Raw genomic sequence first — 21,128 nt, forward strand, 5'->3', positions numbered from 1 at the left:
CTCTGTTCTTTGGGGTTGCCGGTTCTACTGCTGTAATTGATTGTCGCTTCAGCTATATGATTTGTTGCTGTGACTGATTCGTTGCACATCGCTTGCTCTGTTCTCTGGGGTTGCCGGTTCTACTGCTGTAATTGATTGTCGCTTCAGCTATATGATTTGTTGTCGTGACCGATTCGTTCCATATCGCGTGCTCTACTCTTTGGGGTTATCAGTTCTACTGCCGTAACCGCTCATCGTTTCAGCTATACTGATCCCCTGTCGTGATTGATTTGCTATCACATGTTTTGAAAGGTACATAGCCCGTGAGTATTTCTTCTCATTCCCTAACCTCATAATGCATCCCGATTTGCTTTTCTTCTTTTACTGCCGTGACAGCAATAGGGTTGGTACACCAAAGTATCGTTGGTTATGTAAATTGTGTTTTTTCTTGGCTTGGCTTGGCTATATGCACTCAATAGTCTTGGTTTTTGATTAGTTCTCTGCCTGATGTGTAATAATAGATTAATTTAGCATGAGTGGCTCGATCTTTTGCTTTATGCGTGGAGTTTTTTTTTATATTGCTGTGATTGCGATTAAACATGATGGAGCTTGCTGTTAGTTTGCTTGGTTCATCATGTAAGATGTGTTTATTAGCTTGGTTGGGCTATGTGGATTCAATAGTTTCAATTTTAGCTTAGCCCTTTGCTTGGCGTGTGATTATGAATTGGTTGAGCATGGAGTGGCATGGATTCCCTTTTTTTTTTTTTTGCATTATGCGTGGAGTTTTACTGCTGTGATTGCAATGGAACATGATGTAGCTTGGTATCATATAGTTTAGTTCATCATGTAAATTGCGTCTGTTAGCTTGGATTGACCATGTTGGTTTTAAGGTTTTAATTTTGCTCTATTTCTTGCTTGGCATGTAATAGTTAACTGGTTCAACTGTTGGAGAGGAAAGATCCCACATTGGAAAAATGATAAATAAAATATAACTTATAAGTGGGTGGATCTCACCCAATTGAACTGAAGCCTTTTGTGATTAAAACCCAACACCTAACGGGTGGTTAAGTTGAGACAGTATCGGTACAATGGTGGGCCACGGGCCATGCTTGTCGCTGTTTAACATGGTATCAGAGCGGGTCTTTCTCCAATTACGTCTCCACGTAGGCACGTATCATGAGCCCAAATTGGGGTTCCTTGTATTGCCATCGAAATTACCAAGTGTCCAATGTGGGCCTTGGATTGTATTGACCAAGTCTCCAAGACTTGTGTCCCAATTTCCAATGTGGAAATTGGATTAATTAATTCACGTGCAGACCTAGAGTTAGGTTGCATGTGAGGGGGCGTGTTGGAGAGGAAAGATCCCACATTGGAAAAGTGACAAATAAAATATAACTTATAAATGGGTGGATCTCACCCAATTGTACCGAGGCCTTTTGTGATTAAAACCCAACACCTAATGGGTGGTTAAGTTTGGACAATATTGGTACAATGGTGGGCCACGGGCCACGCTTGTCGCTGTTTAACATCAACTTGATTGCTTGTGAATAGTGTGCTGTGATTCAATGGCTTGGCCTCCCTTTTTTTTTTTTTTTGCATTGGCGTGATGATGTGCTTTTGAATTGGAGCCCTTAGCCTTTTATTTGCTTGCTGCCATGTGTTGAAAATACTTTCATGCATGTTCATCAGATCCTTAGCTTATGATAAAAGTATGAAAGAGTAGTTAAATGAGTAATGACATAGAGATCGGATAGTTAAATAGGTTGACGTGTTGATATTAAAAAGACATGTGTGCGCATATGTGTGTATTAGTTTAATGTATATAGGCATCATGTGGTTGTAGTATGCACAATTACGTTTGCTAAACAACAAATAGGTATTTGAAAGGAATGAGATGCTCGGTGATTCGAAATCAATGTTTAGTTACTATAGCTGAAGAGTGAAAGTATTGTGATTGTTTGCTAAGTCATGCAACAAAGTAAGGAAATCATGTAATTAAATCATTAGCAGAAGTAAAACTAAATGAAGTGTGGCATATAAACTGATAACGTGTGTACTAATTATATGAAATGTATGTCATATAGTGCAACAAGCATAACTTTTGTGTTAAGAATGGTGATTTTAAATGATAAGATGCCTGCATCATTGTGTAAAAAAAAAAAAATGAAATAAGAGTGATGAAAAGAATAGAAGGAAACATATGATTTGATAATTCCCAGCAGCAGGAGTAATACTCGTGAGGAAGAAAAAGAAATAAAGTGTGTTTCGAAAAATCATGAGTACTAAATAGTGTGAACAAATAAATTTGCAAGTAAGATGAGTTATAATGAAGCAAGTTCTCTGGTAAAATAATGCATGTGTAACAAAATAGAAATGAAAGAGAGCAAAATTGGAATGAGATGCACATTTTGCTATGATTCTGGTTATTTGCTTGGAGTAACATATTAGGGAATTGCTTTCTTCTCTTGAGGTATGTTGCATTACTCATGCGTCTGTTTTTGTGTCTGTTTTGATTTCTTGGTCCTGCTTGCAAAGTTTGTTTGAGCATCGCGGACAGATTTTTTTTTTTTACGATAATGCAGCATGACGTTGAAATATTTATGTGCACTGACTTTATGCTTTCCCAGCCACCATAGTTTGTGGTAATACTGCACTTGGTACTGCCGCTATTATATGATAGTGAGTTTTGCCCCTTTGATAATGCGAAATGTGAAAAGCATGTAATATTTCACAGGATCACATATTTTCCTTTTCTTATGATTTCCTCCCTCTTTTTTTTTTAGGAGCAGAATCATCCTTCGGATGTCAGTGAGAGTAATGACGGGGTTGGTCATGACACAGCGGTACATGCTTTATTGGTTGAGTCTGATAAGCATGCTCCAGAGGTTGATAAGATGACTATCATTGAGACTCAAGACCTTGACCCAAGCTTGCCTGCTAAAGGGTTAACTAGTGAGTGGGCGACCCATATGAACAACTTCATGATTCGATTTGCTTCTAAAGAGGAGTCCGCTCTAAGCATGGCTGACGTTGCGCCAGCATTGAATGGAGACACTGCTGATTTTGCAGGCATGAAAATTCCTTCAGAGTTAGCGGTTCCTTTGGCTAGATTTGCTGAGAGATATAGTGGGGGAGATATCTTTAACTTAATTTATCGAGACTATACTTGAAGAAAGAAGTGCGAGTTGATTAAGGAACTTGGCATGATGTTGTACAGCATGGAAGTTTGTCAGGTAAAAAATGGAGAAGTGTTCCTTATTTGGAGAGATGCTTGCCGTGATTTCATAGGGGCAGGTCTTAATGTTGGCTTCCTTAAAACAAGGTGCACAACACTTCTTTGGTTATATGATGAGGCCTGAAGGATCAGAGAACCAGTGTGTTAAAATTCGTGGTCTGCAGGAAATGATTTTACAAACCAAGAAGGAGCTTGCACGTCTTGAGGGAGAATTGCGCAAGGCTTAGGATGATTTGAATTCCAGTTTGCGCGATGTTCCTATGCCTGCTATGGAGTGCGGAGTCTTCTTGGAAGGATGACGGTTGCTTCTTTCATTATTTGTACTAGGGTTCATACTGCTTGGTAGCATGAGTGCAATGCAACTTTTGCTTTAATCGCGCGCTTGTATATGGAAGCTTGATTAGTAAGCCTAAACTTTGAATGCAATAGCATGTATGAATGCTTATCTTTATCTATTGTCGAAGATTGTTCTTGTTTTGCTTGTCTCTCTTTTTTTTTTTTTTTTTTTTTTAATTTCAGGGAGGTTGGGGCTAAATCTCGAAGTGTTTTGTTTACCGCCGGAATTGTATTATTGCCTTGAATCTTGCTGCTGGGATTTCAAACTGGCGTCGACCCCATTTTTTCTTTTGCTCGCGCTAGCCCCCTTATATAGATTCACAAAAATCTTCAGTTAAAGCATCTTGATTTATTTTGATGATTCAGTAAATGGAATAAGAAAATGGTGATTTTATTCGAAAACACCTCTTCATTTTGCATTGCAAACTTCTCAGTACAGATTTAGGTACTTCTGAGTGATAAAATAGAAGATGTGTCTTTGCAAGTGACTATAGAGATTGATAGAGGTATTTTTCTTGAAAAGGAAACTAAATGATAAGATAGGGACCTTTATGTATTAAGGTCTAGCAGTAGTTGGGCTTGAGAGAATCACAATTTCTACACATGGATTGTTGTTTTGGATCACAACAGTGATGTTGGGTTGTTCCTTTGTGAACAAAAGTTTGGAGCCAAGGGTGGCTAAAGCGTCTACATATCCATTGGCGCTGCCAAGACAGTTCCAAACCTTTCCTTCCTCTTCAAATACCTTTCATCAACCACTAGAGCTTGGTGTATATCTCTTTGAGTTGTGTCCTCCTTGTCTGATCTCCAATTCCTTTGACTTGTGGTGGTTTTAACTGACATGCTTGTTTTCCTCACAGCTTCAATTAATCTGGAGAATTGAAAAATGCCGATGTTCTCCAAATAGACCCTGTATTCAGGCAAAATATTGCTAATGCAGATTTCCACCAAGGACTCCTCATCCTTCTCATTATAGCAATCCAATGCTAAGTCACGAAAGTGACGAACAAAATCCACCAGGTTTTCTCCCATCTTTTGACAAGTGTTGTTCAGCTGTGCAATGGTCACCCTTTCTTCATATTGGAAATATTTTCTACAAAACTTGCCTGCCATTTCGTCCCAGCTTCGAATGGAACCAGGAGCTAGGGTGGTGTACCAAGTATATGCACGATCAGTGAGGGTTTTGATTCGGTGCCTATACTAGCGCCTCACGCGTAATACAACACGGTCATCAAGTTTAGGGCAAATAAATTAAGCTCCAAGTATCGTACCCAAGGGAATAGGGAACCCCCCACTTAGTTACGAACAACTAAGCACAAATACAAATTATCCTAGCAACAAGTATCCGAAATTGTGATTTTTAATTGTGAAGACTTAAACTAAATTTAAGAACCGAAAATAGAAAATTGCTAAAAATAAAAATGCAATGCTAAAGTAATTTGCGAAAAATTCAAGACAAGAGAGTGTTGGGTGCTAGGGAGGTTCCTTCACCCAAATCCTATGTGCCGGAAGCTATCTAATGTAGATGCAAAATTCTTGATTAGGCGGTAGTCGTATCCAAGGCGGTTCAAGGCTCAAGGACCATATATTCTCAATTACGGTATTAATGTGCCGTTTCAAGGGTCACACAAACTCAATTAGAGAGAGCTAGAGCCGGTTCAAGGGTCTCTAAGTCGCTCTAATTGGCATAATACTCAAGAATTAGACCACTAAGCGATTCACCTCGCAATCACGCGGCGGGTGTAAATCACCATGCTTATAACCCCTACAATACCAAATTGAGGGTTCTAGCTTAGGAATTAGAGGGGGTCAAGCCTCTAACTCCATCCTAGACATGCTCAAAACACATACCCTAGAGTTGACTAGGCTCCTAGACATGCATTTCAACCCAACAAAAATTGATATAAGCATCCATCAAATTAAATTGCATCATGACATTAAAATAGGCATCCTTTACATAAAATTTGGGCTAGGGCACACAACCCTAACCCCCAACAAAATTTCTACTCACTACCCATAAATATATACATCATCAATTCCATCAATTTCATACAAATAAAAGAGGGAAAGGTATAGAAGAGGGAGAACAACCAAGACAAATTACAAATGCTAAAAAGCAAACATAATAAGCCTTGGAATTATAATTTCTCCCTTTTTACCCAAGTGGTGATTGTTTTATGCTTGAAGTGCTTCCCCTTTGAATCTTGTGAAATTGATGAGAAGATGGAATTTTGGTGAAGTGGGTCTTAGTGAGGAAGTGTGGATTTTGGTGAGGAGAAGAAATCTTGGTGAGGTAGGTTGGATTTTGGTGAGTAGAAGAAAAAAAAATGGAGAAAGATGGGGTTTATAGTGTGGTGGTTTCGGTTGTGTGTGTAGAGGAAGAGAAATGAATTGGAAATTTTGGGTCTGGTGGTGCGGCTCTGAGAAGAGGAAGAATGAAGGATATGGTTGTTCGAGAAGAGAGGAAAATGAGATAATTGATAAATATGTGTGTGGTGTTTCGGTGGCTTTCAAGGGAGGAAGAGAGAGATGATGCTAGCTGGCCACAAATGAGAGGAAGAGGGGAAAAAGAAAAAAAACAAGAAAAAGAAATGCTGCACGGGTGAGAGGGAGAAGGGAAAAAGTGAAGATAGTGGTGTGCTGACGTCATCATGACGTCAGCATGGTGCAGATTTTTTTTTTTTTCTTTTCTCTTTTATTTTGTTTTGCTTTCTCTCCCTTTTTTTTTTTCTTCTTCTCTCTTCTCAATGCACTTCCGCAAATACTACTGGAGGTAATTGAATTCCGCTCCCTTGATGGCGTTGACCACGGTTGACCCGCATTGACAATTTTGTCCTTTTCTCGGAAACTCCAATTTGCTCCAATTTCACACAATTTTCTCTCGTTTCCGCAACTCTGCTTATTTTCTACAAAATAAACAAAAGTAAATTAATCACATAATAATTGACATGAGGATTTGTTTATTTCTAGTGTTTTAGATATAATTACACGCATATAAATGCGTATAATCACACCCCCACACTTGAACTTTGCTTGTCCTCAAGCAATCTAAATGTAAATTAATAGCCAAAAATGTATTAACTTAAACACATATGCTCAAACATAAAGAAAATGTGGTATTAGCCTTTCCAACTATAACCCTCAGAGAACTAATTATGTATATGACCATAAAGTTGATAAAGCACAACATAGGACTTACGAATTTCTAAGGCAATTAAGAAGCACATATGAGAAATGCTCAAGTATATGCATGCGTTGACCATGTGTCAAATCAATCCACCACAATCAAATAGGCACATAGAAGACCCGATATAACCCACTAAACTCACATAGGTTCACTAAATATTACCTCTCAAGTGTTTCGGGGCTATAAGTGTTTCACTCAAAAGCAATTTCACAACACGCGCCGCCATATGCTTGCTCTTCGATCTCATCTCCGCTAGGTAACCCACAACATTCAAGATTAAGAGGTCTTTTATTCGGTTGTAATGGGACTAAGGGTAAGTGGCTAATAGAAATGAAAGATAGAGAAAGACAAAGTCCATGGAAATCGGTGAAGCAACTTTCTCTTGTAGAGATCTTAGACTTTTGCTTTCAAATGCTAACTCACTTACTCTAAACCCAATGTACAACCCACACTACACTATACAATAAGCAAAAATAATACTAGCTATTTATTATTATTATTATTATTTTTTTTCAACTCTCTTTTTTTTTTTTTTTTCACAATTTCTTCTTTCCTTCTTTTTTTTTTTTTTTTTCTACGTAATACTTTTTTTTTTTTTTTTTTTTTTTTTGAACTTTCTTTTCTATACAAAATCACCCCACACTTATTCTTTTGTAACCTCACACTTTTAACTTTTTCTTTCTTTTGAAGCACTCAAACATAAAGTCATTCTCTCGAATCGCTTCACCAACTACCATGGAAGGGTAGGATATGAGTGTATAGGCTAGGTAGGAATTTGTGGTGGTAATGAACAAAAAGGCTAAATATATAAATAGGCTCAAAGTGGCAATCTAGTGGTAAATATCTTTGGGCACATGCTTCTTTGGCCATGGTGGTATATAGTCCTAATGCCTCAATCCTTTCTATCATGTCGCAAGCTAAAAGTAGCCTCGAGAGGTCTCAAGCAAGTTCTAGATACGCAATGTCATGAAATTGTACACACATGAAAGAATAAGTGAATGAACAATGCATACACTATAGATATTAGGCTCAAAAGCTCACAAATAAGGCATGCAAGTTAATCGAATAATCTATATGCTTCTCTAACTATGATGAACGAACCTAACATAGGCTATGTGCACACATATAATCAAGCATAGATCACATATACACTCAATCACAAAACAAATTCAAAGTCCTAGATCATGCTTAATCTATCCACAATCATAACAAGTTAAGTTCATGGCTCGTCACTGGGGTTGGAAAAGGCATTAACCACTACATTCTAATTACAAAAAGCTATCTAATTTTTTTTTAATTTTTTTTTTTATTTTTTATTTTTTTTATTTAGGGTGCCCGAGCCCTCACCCCCACACTTAAAACCAACATTGTCCTCAATGTTGTCAAGTGAGCTCGAAAGCTAAATCCAAGTCGGAATTAGGCATGAGAGTGAAGTCCGGGCGAAGGCACAAGAAAAACCTACACAAATATACTAAACTAAATGCGGAGAAAAGATACGGAAACCCCCTTTGGCGACCCTCCATTGCTCACGACCTGTGAAGAAGACTAACACGAGACACCAACCGCAAGGCACAAGGCCTTGACTTCCTTAACGTATGCTCCACAATAGCTCTAGGTGCTCATGTAAAGATCAACTCCATTTAGAACATACAATGTCCTAGAGCAATGCCACACAATAGGCAAGGAATAAGGACAAGGGTCCTCCATTAAGCTCATAGCCTTGATCCCATCAATTCACAACCCAAAGTCATCCCCCATGCCAAATATCTTCATATTCTCCGAATTTCAACCTCCTCCCAACCTCCCAAAAATAACAAGAAACTAAACTACCTACCACAACCATCAACAAGGAAAGTAAACATCACAAGTAATGCTAGGGTTGCCTCCCTAGCTAGCGCTTTGTTTAAGGACTTCATTGCCGGTCCATAGATCAAGAGAGTAAGTCAAGGAACATCTTGGAGGATGATTACCTCCTCTTGAGAGTCAAAGGTAGAGTCCATATAGGGCTTCAATCGGTGCCCATTTACCTTGAAGGGATCCCCACCATTTAGATTCTTGATTGCTATAGCGCCATGTGGGAAAACTTCGACTACTTCAAAAGGACCGCTCCACCTAGACCTCAACTTCCCGGGAAATAACTTGAGCCTAGAATTGTATAGGAGAACTTTTTGCTTGGGAAGAAATGTCTTCTTCACCAAGTGTCGATCATGTATCACCTTAGTCTTCTCCTTAAACAATTTGGCACTTTCATATGCCTCTTCCCGAATCTCCTCCAACTCACAAAGATCAAGCTTCCGCTTCTCACCACTTGCTTCCAAGTCAAAATTTAAAAATTTAATAGCCCACATTGCTTTGTGCTCAAGCTCGACCGGAAGGTGACAATTCTTTCCATAGCATAAACGGAAGGGAGACATGCCAATAGGAGTCTTATATGCGGTCCGATAGGCCCATAAAGCATCATCAAGTTTAATGGCCCAATCCTTTCTAGAAGAGTTGACCGTCTTTTCCAATATCCGTTTAATCTCCCTATTTGACACCTCCACTTGACCAGAGGTTTGAGGATGGTAAGGTGTGGCAACCTTATGCTTGACCCCGTATTTCTTCAACAAAGCATCAAAAGTCCGGTTGATAAAATGTGTCCCACCATCACTAATGATAATCCTAGGAGTCCCAAATCGAGAGAAAATATGCTCCTTTAAGAACTTAGTGACTACCTTGGAATCATTCTTCCGTGTGGCCTTGGCTTCAACCCACTTTGAAACGTAATCAACCGCAACTATGATATATTCATTCCCATGAGACTTCGGAAAGGGTCCCATAAAATCAATGCCCCAACAATCAAAAATCTCAACGCCCATAATGTTAGTGAGAGGCATTTGGTCCTTGGAGGATATATTCCCGGTCCTTTGACATCTATCACATTGAAGCACAAACGAATGACAATCCCGAAATAAAGTAGGCCAAAAGAATCCGGATTGAAGGATCTTGAAAGCAGTCCTCCTCCCACCAAAATGACCTCCACATAAAGATGAGTGGCACAATGAAATAATCTTTGGGGCTTCCCACTGAGGAATACAACGTCTAATCACTTGGTCTTTGCCCACCTTCCACAAGTACTGGTCGTCCCAAATATAAGATCGAGCATCACGAAGAAACTTCTTTCTAGCTTGTGCATCATAGTGATCTGGAATGAAAGTACAATTGCTAGCCCAATAATTCACAAAGTCTGCAAACCAAGGCGTCTCAATATCAACATGGAATAAGTACTCATCGGGAAAATGCTCAACCAATGGTATATCAGAAGAATCTCCACCATACTCAAGTCTAGACAAATGATCTGCAACAAGATTTTCCCGACCCGGCTTATCCTTAATCTCTAAATCAAACTCTTGGAGTAATAGCACCCAACGAATCAAACGGGGCTTGGCATCCTTTTTGCTCAACAAATATCTCAATGCCGCATGATCCGTATGGACTATCACCTTTGAACGCAAGAGATAACCTCTAAACTTTTCAAGAGCAAAAATCACCGCTAGTAGTTCTTTCTCGGTAGTAGTGTAGTTCATTTGAGCCTCATTCAAAGTCCTACTAGCATAATATATAGCATGCAAGCGCTTATCTCGCTTTTGACCAAGCACGGCTCCCAAGGCAAAGTCTGATGCATCACACATAATTTCAAATGGGAGTGACCAATCGGGAGCAACAATAATAGGTGCTTGTGTCAACCTCTCTTTAAGCAACTCAAAAGCACGTAGGCAATCGGAGGTGAACTCAAATTTAGAATCTTTCGCCAAGAGATCACATAGAGGTTTAGAGATTAAGGAAAAATTCTCAATAAACCGCCGATAAAATCCCGCATGTCCCAAGAAACTCCTCACACCCTTCACACTAGTCGGAGGTGGTAACCGTGCAATCAAATCAATTTTCGCCTTGTCAACCTCAATGCCTCTTGATGAAACAACATGCCCTAATACAATCCCCTCATCTACCATGAAATGACATTTTTCCCAATTCAAGACCAAATTGGTCTCCTCACATCTTGCAAGTACAAGTGATAGATGGGCAAGGCAATCATCGAAGCTATCTCCATGTATGCTAAAATCATCCATAAACACCTCCATAAATTTTTCGGTCATATCATGAAAAATAGACATCATCAACCTTTGAAATGTAGCGGGGGCATTGCAAAGCCCAAAATGGCATTCTCCGATAGGCAAATGTGCCGAATGGACAAGTAAAAGTGGTTTTATCTTGGTCTTCAGGGGCGATTGCTATTTGGTTGTACCCGGAGTACCCATCCAAAAAGCAATAATGAGAGCGCCCCGATAAACGATCTAACATCATGTCAATAAAGGGTAGGGGAAAGTGATCTTTTCGGGTAGCGGCATTCAACTTCCGATAATCAATACATACACGCCACCCGGTTTGTACCCTTTGTGCTACCTCTTCTCCTTTATCATTTGTTATCACCGTTACTCCACCTTTCTTAGGAACAACTTGCACCGGCGAAACCCACTTTGAATCGCTAATCGGATAGATCACACCCACATCAAGTAACTTAAGCACCTCAGCTTTTACCACCTCCATCATCGGAGGATTCAACCTCCTTTGAGCATCTCGCACCGGTTTTGAGTCCTCCTCCAAATGAATACGGTGCATACACTTAGAAGGACAAATGCCCTTAATGTCGGCAATTGTCCACCCTAAGACATTCTTGTGCTCCTTCAAAACTCCAAGAAGCTTCCCTTCCTCCAACTCACTAAGCTTTGATGAAATAATAACCGGAAGGGTATCCTTGTCTCCAAGAAAAACATACTTCAATGTGGGCGGCAAGGGCTTCAACTCAAGTGTAGGTGGGCTCTCAAGAGATGGTACCGCTCTAGTAGTAGTAGGAGGCAAATGCACTATCTTGGGCTTGTATGCCTTATGGAATGGCATTATAGTCTCCATGTGATTCACCTCCTCCATTATGTCATCATCATTAAATCTCAAGCTAGACTCTTCAACAAGATCATCAATTATATCCATCGTCTCAACTCGAAAACAATCTTTGAGATACACCGAACTCTTCATGACATCAAAAATTCGAAAACCAATAGTAGTGTCAAACACCGTCATAGTTAAGATTCCCTTTTGAACATCAATCTTGGTGCCGGCGGTTGCCATGAATGCCCGCCCCAAAATAATGGGAAGCTCCTCACTATCACTACTCAAAGGCTCCATATCTAAAACCACAAAGTCGGCGGGTACCAATATCTCATCAATTTTCACCAAGACATCCTCTACTACTCCTCTTGGGTAAACCACACTTCGATCCGCCATTTGCAATCTAATCTTGACCGGTTTAATGTCCTCCAAAGCAAGTGTTTTGTAGACTTCATAAGGCATAAGGTTGATACTCGCTCCAAGATCTAGAAGTGCCTTATCAAAATTTCTCAATCCAATAGTACAAGGAACGGTAAAGCATCCGGGATCTCCAAGTTTAGGAGGAAGCCTTCGTTGAATCACAGAAGAGGCCTCCTCTCTAAGAAACACATTTTCATCATCCCTAAACCGTCTCTTGTTTGTGCACAATTCCTTCAAGTACTTGGCATATGAGGGTACTTGCTTAATGGCATCCAAAAGTGGAATATTAATATTCACCTTCTTGAACAATTCCATGAACTCCACATTTTGGTGCTCTTTCTTCTTCTTAAGGTCTTGCATCCTCTTTACATTAAGATATGGCAAAATCGGCTCTTGAGAGAAAACTAATGGTGGGGTAAATTTCAAGTTACCCATGGGACCCTTAAGGGTGCTCACGGTCCCACTAGGATCCCTAGCCAACACGGCCTCCCCTAGTGAAGAATAGACCGGAGTACTCCTATCCTTAGGACCTCCACCACTAGTCATATGAGAATCTTCCACCTTATTTCTCCCCTTTGATGTAGACTCCGAATTTTTAGCAAGAGGCTTCCTTTTAGAAGGATCTTCCACCTTATTTCTCCCCCGGTCTTCCACCTTATTGCTCCCCATATGATCACTAGAAGATGATGCAATAGTAGTGGTAGGCCCAAAGTGAACATGCTTAGGTGGTGCGGTTGAAGTAGGTACATGAGACTTTGAAGATGTAGAATGAGATAAAGAAGAATTCTTTCCTTGTGCACCTCCGGGAAGTACATTTTCTTCCTCCCGGCTTCCTTATCCACCCCCTTATTTTTTCCTTCTGTATGCAAAGCCACATCACCCACTCCAATTTCCGGGGGTACATTTTCTTCCCCCCGGTTCCCATCCGCCTTTGAATTAAAATCATGCATATTTAAAGAATTTTCAACATTGCCACGAGGTACATTTTCTTCCCTCGTGGCACCATCAATCAATTCAAAATCACTATCACTAGAGCAATCCTCTACCATAACATACTCATCACTAGAATTTGAAATGGGAGAGTTGGGAGCATGCATAGGAGAGGGAACATAACCATTATAGGAATGGGATGAGGAGGAATAGGGGTCATACATATTATCATACACATGTAAGGGAGTAGGAGATGAAGTTTGTGGCATGTGTACCTTATTGTCGTAGACCTTTCCACTTCTAAGAATAGATATAGCATTTGCTTGCTCATTGTTGCGAGGATTAGGCACCGTATTGCTAGGAAGAGACCCTTGCGGTCTTGAGTGCATAGAAGAGGCCATTTGCCCAACTTGAGTCTCCAATTTGTGCAAGCCCGCTTGAAGAGAATCAATAGTTTGCTTGTTGATCGCATTTGTAGAATTTTGAGCTTCTATGAGTTTACTCATCAACTCTTCAAAACCGGGTTTGCTAGGCTCACTAGAATGCAAAGGAGCATGTGACATAGATGTATGATTGTAATTCCCGCCTTGGTTGCCTCCATGAAAAGCACTAGAACCACCTTGAAACTTGGTGTTTCCATAGCCACTACCTTGCACAAATCCGGGAGGACCATTTTGAACATTCGAACCATAAGGATAAGTGACATTCCCATGTGTGCCATGCATAGGTGAAATCTGCCCTTGATTGTTGTGAGGGCCAAAAGATGAAAAACTTGAGCCATTTTGGCTATGCGATGCACCATAGTAACCTCCTTGACCTTGGGGTATAAAACTTGAGCCACTAGAGCCTCTTTGAACAAAGCTAGAACCTCCTTGCCCTTGATGACTAAAAGAACCACCACCATGTGAACTTGATCCACCTTGGTTGCCTCCCCATGAAAAATTGGGGTGATTCCTCCACCCCGGATTATATGTTGGAGAGTAAGGGTCATTCTTTTGTTGTCTTCCTTGAAAATTATTTATTACCCTTACTTGCTCCTCCACAAAATCGGGATATTGATGTGCTAAATGGCATTCTTGAGTAACATGGCTAGGAGACTCACATAAAAGACAAGTAGAAAGAGTAGAATGCATGGCCTTGACTTGTGAAATGTGTGGCTCACGATCTTGCTTTTCAAGTAATTGCTCCATCTTTTTCTCAAGTCTATCTAACTTTGAACTCATCATTCCATCACTTGGCATAGACACCTCATAAATCCCACGGCCTCTAGGTAAAGGCTCTCGGCCTCTCACATCAATACCATGCTCACGAGTCCGTGGCTCATCATACAACTCACGGCTCCTCCTTGAATCATCAAGGGTGTCACGGCCTCTCCTAGGCTCATCATAGGAATCTCGACTCTTATGCTCATCATACAATTCACGACTCCTTGGTTTCTCAAACTCATCTCTTGGTCTTCTTCTTCGGTCATGAGAGTCCCACCTTGCACTTTGCTTAGATAAGTCCTCAATGATACCCCAAGCTTCCGTAGCATGCTTATTTTCAATGCTTCCAAGTGCGGCATTATCCACACGTCTTCTAGATTCCGGTAGCAAGCCTCTATGGAATGAATCAATAAGTAACCACTTATCTAGGCCATGGTGAGGGCATCCAAGGTCAATGTCCTTGAATCTCTCCCATGCCTCATGCAAGGTCTCTCCATCAAATTGAATAAACCTCAAGATATCATCTCTCATACTTGTAGTCCGGTGGGGAGGAAAAAATGCATTCAAAAACTCTTCTTGAAGTTGACGCCATGATCGTATACTCGCGGGAGGTAGTCTATGTAACCATTCTCTTGCCCGGTCTTGAAGTGAAAAGGGAAAAAGACGCATCTTCAAGCTATCCGGTGTAAGCCCTCCCAATTGTAGTGTACCACATACTTCTTCAAACATCTTCACATGAGTGTAAGGCCTCTCTTGACTAAAGCCATTGAACTTTGGCAAAATTTGAAGAGTAGAAGACTTGATCTCAAAATTGACTCCACAAGGTGGCAAGACAATACAAGAAGGTTGGTTGACAACGGTAGGACAACTATAGGCTCTAATTGGTCTCTCATTATTCTCCACATCACCCATTTCTACCTCTTCAAATCTTGGACTTAGTGATCTCTCTTCTAAAATAGGTGAAGTAGTCCTCGATGGTGCAAAAGATTTAGTCCTCGGATTTCTCACCCTTTTTCTTGGTCTACCTCTTCCTCTCTTATTAGGAAGTTCACTCATGCACCTTCAAAAGAAAACTATGAAAATGATTAGAAACTAGAATTCAAGAAAAACACAAGTAATTCAAACAAATAATTAAACCTTTTTTTTTCTTTTTCTTCTTTTCTACTACAATAATAAAAACTCAACAAGTAACATATAACACAAAAATAAAAATCTGGAATTTTTTTTATGGCAATAAAAATTACCAAAATATATTTTCAATATTTAACACACACAAATCAAAATAAAGAAAAAGCTAGAAAAATATGCAAAGTGCCTAAGAATCCGAACACCAAGGGAATAAGGTTTTTACACCCTAATCCCCGGCAACGGCGCCATTGATTCGGTGCCTATACTAGCGCCTCACGCGTAATACAACACGGTCATCAAGTTTAGGGCAAATAAATTAAGCTCCAAGTATCGTACCCAAGGGAATAGGGAACCCCCCACTTAGTTACGGACAACTAAGCACAAATACAAATTATCCTAGCAACAAGTATCCGAAATTGTGATTTTTAATTGTGAAGACTTAAACTAAATTTAAGAACCGAAAATAGAAAATTGCTAAAAATAAAAATGCAATGCTAAAGTAATTTGCGAAAAATTCAAGACAAGAGAGTGTTGGGTGCTAGGGAGGTTCCTTCACCCAAATCCTATGTGCCGGAAGCTATCTAATGTAGATGCAAAATTCTTGATTAGGCGGTAGTCGTATCCAAGGCGGTTCAAGGCTCAAGGACCATATATTCTCAATTACGGTATTAATGTGCCGTTTCAAGGGTCACACAAACTCAATTAGAGAGAGCTAGAGCCGGTTCAAGGGTCTCTAAGTCGCTCTAATTGGCATAATACTCAAGAATTAGACCACTAAGCGATTCACCCTCGCAATCACGCGGCGGGTGTAAATCACCATGCTTATAACCCCTACAATACCAAATTGAGGGTTCTAGCTTAGGAATTAGAGGGGGTCAAGCCTCTAACTCCATCCTAGACATGCTCAAAACACATACCCTAGAGTTGACTAGGCTCCTAGACATGCATTTCAACCCAACAAAAATTGATATAAGCATCCATCAAATTAAATTGCATCATGACATTAAAATAGGCATCCTTTACATAAAATTTGGGCTAGGGCACACAACCCTAACCCCCAACAAAATTTCTACTCACTACCCATAAATATATACATCATCAATTCCATCAATTTCATACAAATAAAAGAGGGAAAGGTATAGAAGAGGGAGAACAACCAAGACAAATTACAAATGCTAAAAAGCAAACATAATAAGCCTTGGAATTATAATTTCTCCCTTTTTACCCAAGTGGTGATTGTTTTATGCTTGAAGTGCTTCCCCTTTGAATCTTGTGAAATTGATGAGAAGATGGAATTTTGGTGAAGTGGGTCTTAGTGAGGAAGTGTGGATTTTGGTGAGGAGAAGAAATCTTGGTGAGGTAGGTTGGATTTTGGTGAGTAGAAGAAAAAAAATGGAGAAAGATGGGGTTTATAGTGTGGTGGTTTCGGTTGTGTGTGTAGAGGAAGAGAAATGAATTGGAAATTTTGGGTCTGGTGGTGCGGCTCTGAGAAGAGGAAGAATGAAGGATATGGTTGTTCGAGAAGAGAGGAAAATGAGATAATTGATAAATATGTGTGTGGTGTTTCGGTGGCTTTCAAGGGAGGAAGAGAGAGATGATGCTAGCTGGCCACAAATGAGAGGAAGAGGGGAAAAAGAAAAAAAAAAGAAAAAGAAATGCTGCACGGGTGAGAGGGAGAAGGGAAAAAGTGAAGATAGTGGTGTGCTGACGTCATCATGACGTCAGCATGGTGCAGATTTTTTTTTTTTTTTTTTTTTTTTTTTTTTCTTTTCTCTTTTATTTTGTTTTGCTTTCTCTCCCTTTTTTTTTTTCTTCTTCTCTCTTCTCAATGCACTTCCGCAAATACTACTGGAGGTAATTGAATTCCGCTCCCTTGATGGCGTTGACCACGGTTGACCCGCATTGACAATTTTGTCCTTTTGTCGGAAACTCCAATTTGCTCCAATTTCACACAATTTTCTCTCGTTTCCGCAACTCTGCTTATTTTCTACAAAATAAACAAAAGTAAATTAATCACATAATAATTGACATGAGGATTTGTTTATTTCTAGTGTTTTAGATATAATTACACGCATATAAATGCGTATAATCAGGTTTTAGGAAATTCCCTCAGCCTGAGATTATGATTGCTAGCATGAGGGCCGAGAGCGTCGATAAATCGACTAATACGCTCTTTTGGGTTGCCCTTTCTCCCATCAAAAAGAGTAAAGGTGGGTGTTTCATAATTTTTGGGATAAGACAAATGCATTATGCTTGAAGGATAAGGGGGTTGAGGAGCATACTTCCAGTCTTCGAAGCTACGACGCAATTCTTTTTCCAGCATGGCAACAACATCATCTTGGGTAACAAAAGAAGGTGCCTTCTGATTGTTAGATACTTTTACGGCAGAGTCCTCATGGGAAACCTTATGTGACTGCTCTGCATTATTTGGTTGCTCAGGCTGTTTTGTTGTTGAGATTGAGCTGACCAGTTGTTTCATGGTGTCAACCATCTCTCTTTGAGTCCTACCGAAAGCGCTGAGGATGTGTGCCAAGTCTGCAGGAGTGATTTCCTCCTCCTCCTCATGCCTTTCTTCCTGATCTTGTTGCTTATTCCTCTTCCTTCGTGGTGGAGCCATCTCACAGGTCACAGCCTAGTCCCCCGTGAAGTCGCCAAAAATGTGAGGGTGATTTTGTGTTTTGGACCTTTTGCAGCAAGACGCTCTTGATTAAGCGAGCCTAGGCCCAAAATTGTTCAAAGGTTGGACCTGAGAACAACTTCATTGCAACCCGCTAGATGATAACAACAGCTATTGGACTAGATAATAACAACAGCGATTGGACTAGATGATAACAGCAGCAATTGGAGTTAATTTCACGAGAACATAACTTATAGGTAGATATGGTGTGGGAGCTAGATGCCTGGGAGTTTAGCAGAGAGAGAGAGAGTTCCAGCAATGGCATGATTTCTGGGTTTTGGATTAAGGTTGATTGGGAGAAATTGATGGCTAGGGATTCAAAGATAGAGTTTGATCTCTTGCTTGATGTTTCTGGGTTGTTGATGCTTGCTTCCAATGGCGATGGACCCGCTTTTTATAGCGGAGATAGGCGAGGAAGACTCGTGCTAAGAACCGGGGGTTTTGAAGTGGTATTCTTAGTTTTGGTGGGATAATCCTAAAGCTTTCAACTTTTGTTTTCTCCATGAAACTGTAACATCCCGACCCGAATTAATAGAAGAGAAAAAAAAAATAAGACAACACCATCTACCAGATCCATACCTGGATCAATATTGATTGTATCCATTATAATCTAGAAAAAATCAAAACCTTTGATTCACCGACCATGGTCACAACATGACCAATCTCTTTTCTGATGATCAAACCGTTGCCGCCGATGGCGACTCAGGAGGAAGGAAAGTAAAGAGATAGAAGCAAAGGCGGTTAGAGAGAAAGAGAGCGAGTCTTTCTCTATCAAAGAGAGTGTTTCCCCGGGTTCCAGAGAGATCCCCTCTTTCTTCTTTCCTTTTTTTTTTTTTTATTCTTCTCTTCCCCCGGTTTCTCCTACCTTCTTGATCCTTCCTCATCCACTTTATTTATTTCTTTGTTTATGTAATTTACTAATGTCGGCAAACAAATCAAGGGCTCTTAATTTGCCACATATATTTCTTTAACACCATGTTTGGATGGACAATTACATGATAAAATCCTTATTTGCTAAGGAAATGATGGATGACAAGGAAAAAGAAAACATTTAGATTATTTCAACCTCAAAATGACTTTCAAAATCCATTGAGATAATGAGAAAATATTCATTACGTTTTCTCATGGTCTCATGATCTGGTCTCATGATCTTTCTTTTGCAAGAAGGACTTGTCACTAATAATTTACGAGCATTTTAATATATATATATATATAATTTGTTTTTAAAATGTCTTGGGTATTACAAACCCACCCGCTTAAAACAATTTTGTCCTCGAAATTTAGAATAGTATAGCATAATCTGAACTCTATAGTTAGAAGATAGCTCTTGATCTGAGTGAACTACTCATCCAAACAGTACTGTAATTTCCTGCATAACTGACATTCTAGTTTCCAATTACTATTCTAGTTTCCAATTTCTAATATTATTGAGAGAGCGAACACTCTTGAGGGCATATTTTGCCCGTCCAATAATTTTAGGGACTCTGTTTTCAATGATAACACAAACTTATGATGCCATGTATATTGCATCACCTATATGTCTTACGTAGTTTGTTTTTAGTCTACAGAAATTTGGATTGTCTTTATTTCCTCTCGATAAATTAGTTTAATAGGAAAAGCATGTAAAGCTTGTTTCAGTAATGCTAGTCTATATGCGATCAGTACCCTTGCAGGCTTGCATTTGCATATAAACATCATGCTTTCTAATCCATCCTTGTTCCTTAGGATGCTAAAACTACATCATTGTACGACACAAACATTGTATGCCATTATCTTATTCTGTGTCGTTCACGCGGTACAGAGCATGACATCTCCTAAACATAGCCCCTATTCCAAATTATTCACACTAGTTGCGAAAGGAGCAAACTCTGAGTCATAATTCAAAATGCAACTGGATATTAGAATCGCATTTTGTTCCTTTGAAAATTAATAGTTGGATATGCATTTTACCACAGAACTCCGGGTTGCCATAAGCAACCATTGTTCTCATACCGTTTACTGCCAATTACATTCATAAAAACTACCACTAATTATGGATCATCTTCAGCTACTTTACCCAAAGCCTTAGGCATATTCAGAAGCTATGAAACTGCTCAAGGAGCCAACTCAAATAATCAACATATTTAATCACACTTATTCTTGTAACACTGACCATATCTTCATGATATCATTTTCCATTATGCCAAACACAGCTAACAGATCCAATAGATTCATCAAAACTGAAAATAATTGAGTCGTCCATTGCATTCTTTGGTTATTCTCACAAGGGTTATTATCACAAATGGTACCTGAACTTATCTTCTATTTTATCGATGGTACCTGAACTTCAATTTTGATCACAACCAGTACCCGAACTTTTCGATTTCATTTTAAATGGTACCTAAGGCCACCTTCGGTAACTATTCCGGCCAAAAAAGCCAAATCTAAAAAAAAAAAAAAAAAGAAACAAGTTCAAGGCAAGTCTATTACCAAAAAATCATCACTATATATGATTGCAACCCTTGAAATCATCAAAAATCATCACTATGATTGCCTCCCATGCCGTTTTTAGTCGGAATAGTGACCGGAGGTGGCTCTAGGTACCATTTAAAATGAAATCGAAAAGTTCGGGTACTGATTGTGATCAAAATTGAAGTTCAGGTACCATCGATAAGATTGAGGTATAGTTCAGGTACCATTTGTGATAATAACCCTTCTCACAATTACCTTTTCTTTCATATCAGAACGCATCATCATCTTTGACAATTATTTGATCCAAATAGCCAAGTCCAATGTGTTCATCGAGTTTGGCCATTGGCAACTTTCATTCAGCATGCTTCTTTTGAATTTGTCAAATAACAATCTTTTTCTTTACTCTTTTTCCCGGTTAGAGCCCATTGCTCGCATTAAGGCCACTGAGCGCACCCCGTACTAAGCGGATTCCCGATTGGGTTTTGGGTCTTTCACCCTAGGGAGGCACAATCCCTACTTAATTATCCGCTCGAATCCACGAGCCCCAATTGGGTTTAGGGTCTTTCACCCAAGGGAACTCGATCCCTCCTTACTTATATCCCGGGCCTAACCGGATCAAATTCATTAGAGCTCCAATCGTTCTTTACATTCAAT

General features: G+C 39.7%; 1 protein-coding gene and 1 non-coding gene across 2 annotated transcripts; one reads left to right on the top strand and one right to left on the bottom strand.

The window, feature by feature from the left end:
• Window positions 1-5,454: 5,454 nt before the first annotated feature.
• LOC133713794 (uncharacterized) lies at window positions 5,455-17,065 on the bottom strand. The gene is made up of 2 exons (XM_062139826.1): window positions 13,289-17,065; window positions 5,455-6,456 (listed from the first exon to the last, which is right to left on the bottom strand). Exons 1-2 carry the CDS (start codon window positions 15,272-15,274, stop codon window positions 6,295-6,297), a joined length of 2,148 nt encoding a protein of 715 aa, XP_061995810.1. The 5' UTR covers window positions 15,275-17,065; the 3' UTR covers window positions 5,455-6,294.
• Window positions 14,646-14,752, top strand: LOC133719083 (small nucleolar RNA R71). Its single transcript, XR_009850812.1, has one exon. It is a non-coding gene; the product is annotated as a small nucleolar RNA R71 (small nucleolar RNA).
• Window positions 17,066-21,128: the final 4,063 nt, after the last annotated feature.

The sequence above is a fragment of the Rosa rugosa genome, chromosome 6 (assembly GCF_958449725.1).
Source record: "Rosa rugosa chromosome 6, drRosRugo1.1, whole genome shotgun sequence".
Lineage (NCBI taxonomy): Eukaryota > Viridiplantae > Streptophyta > Magnoliopsida > Rosales > Rosaceae > Rosa > Rosa rugosa.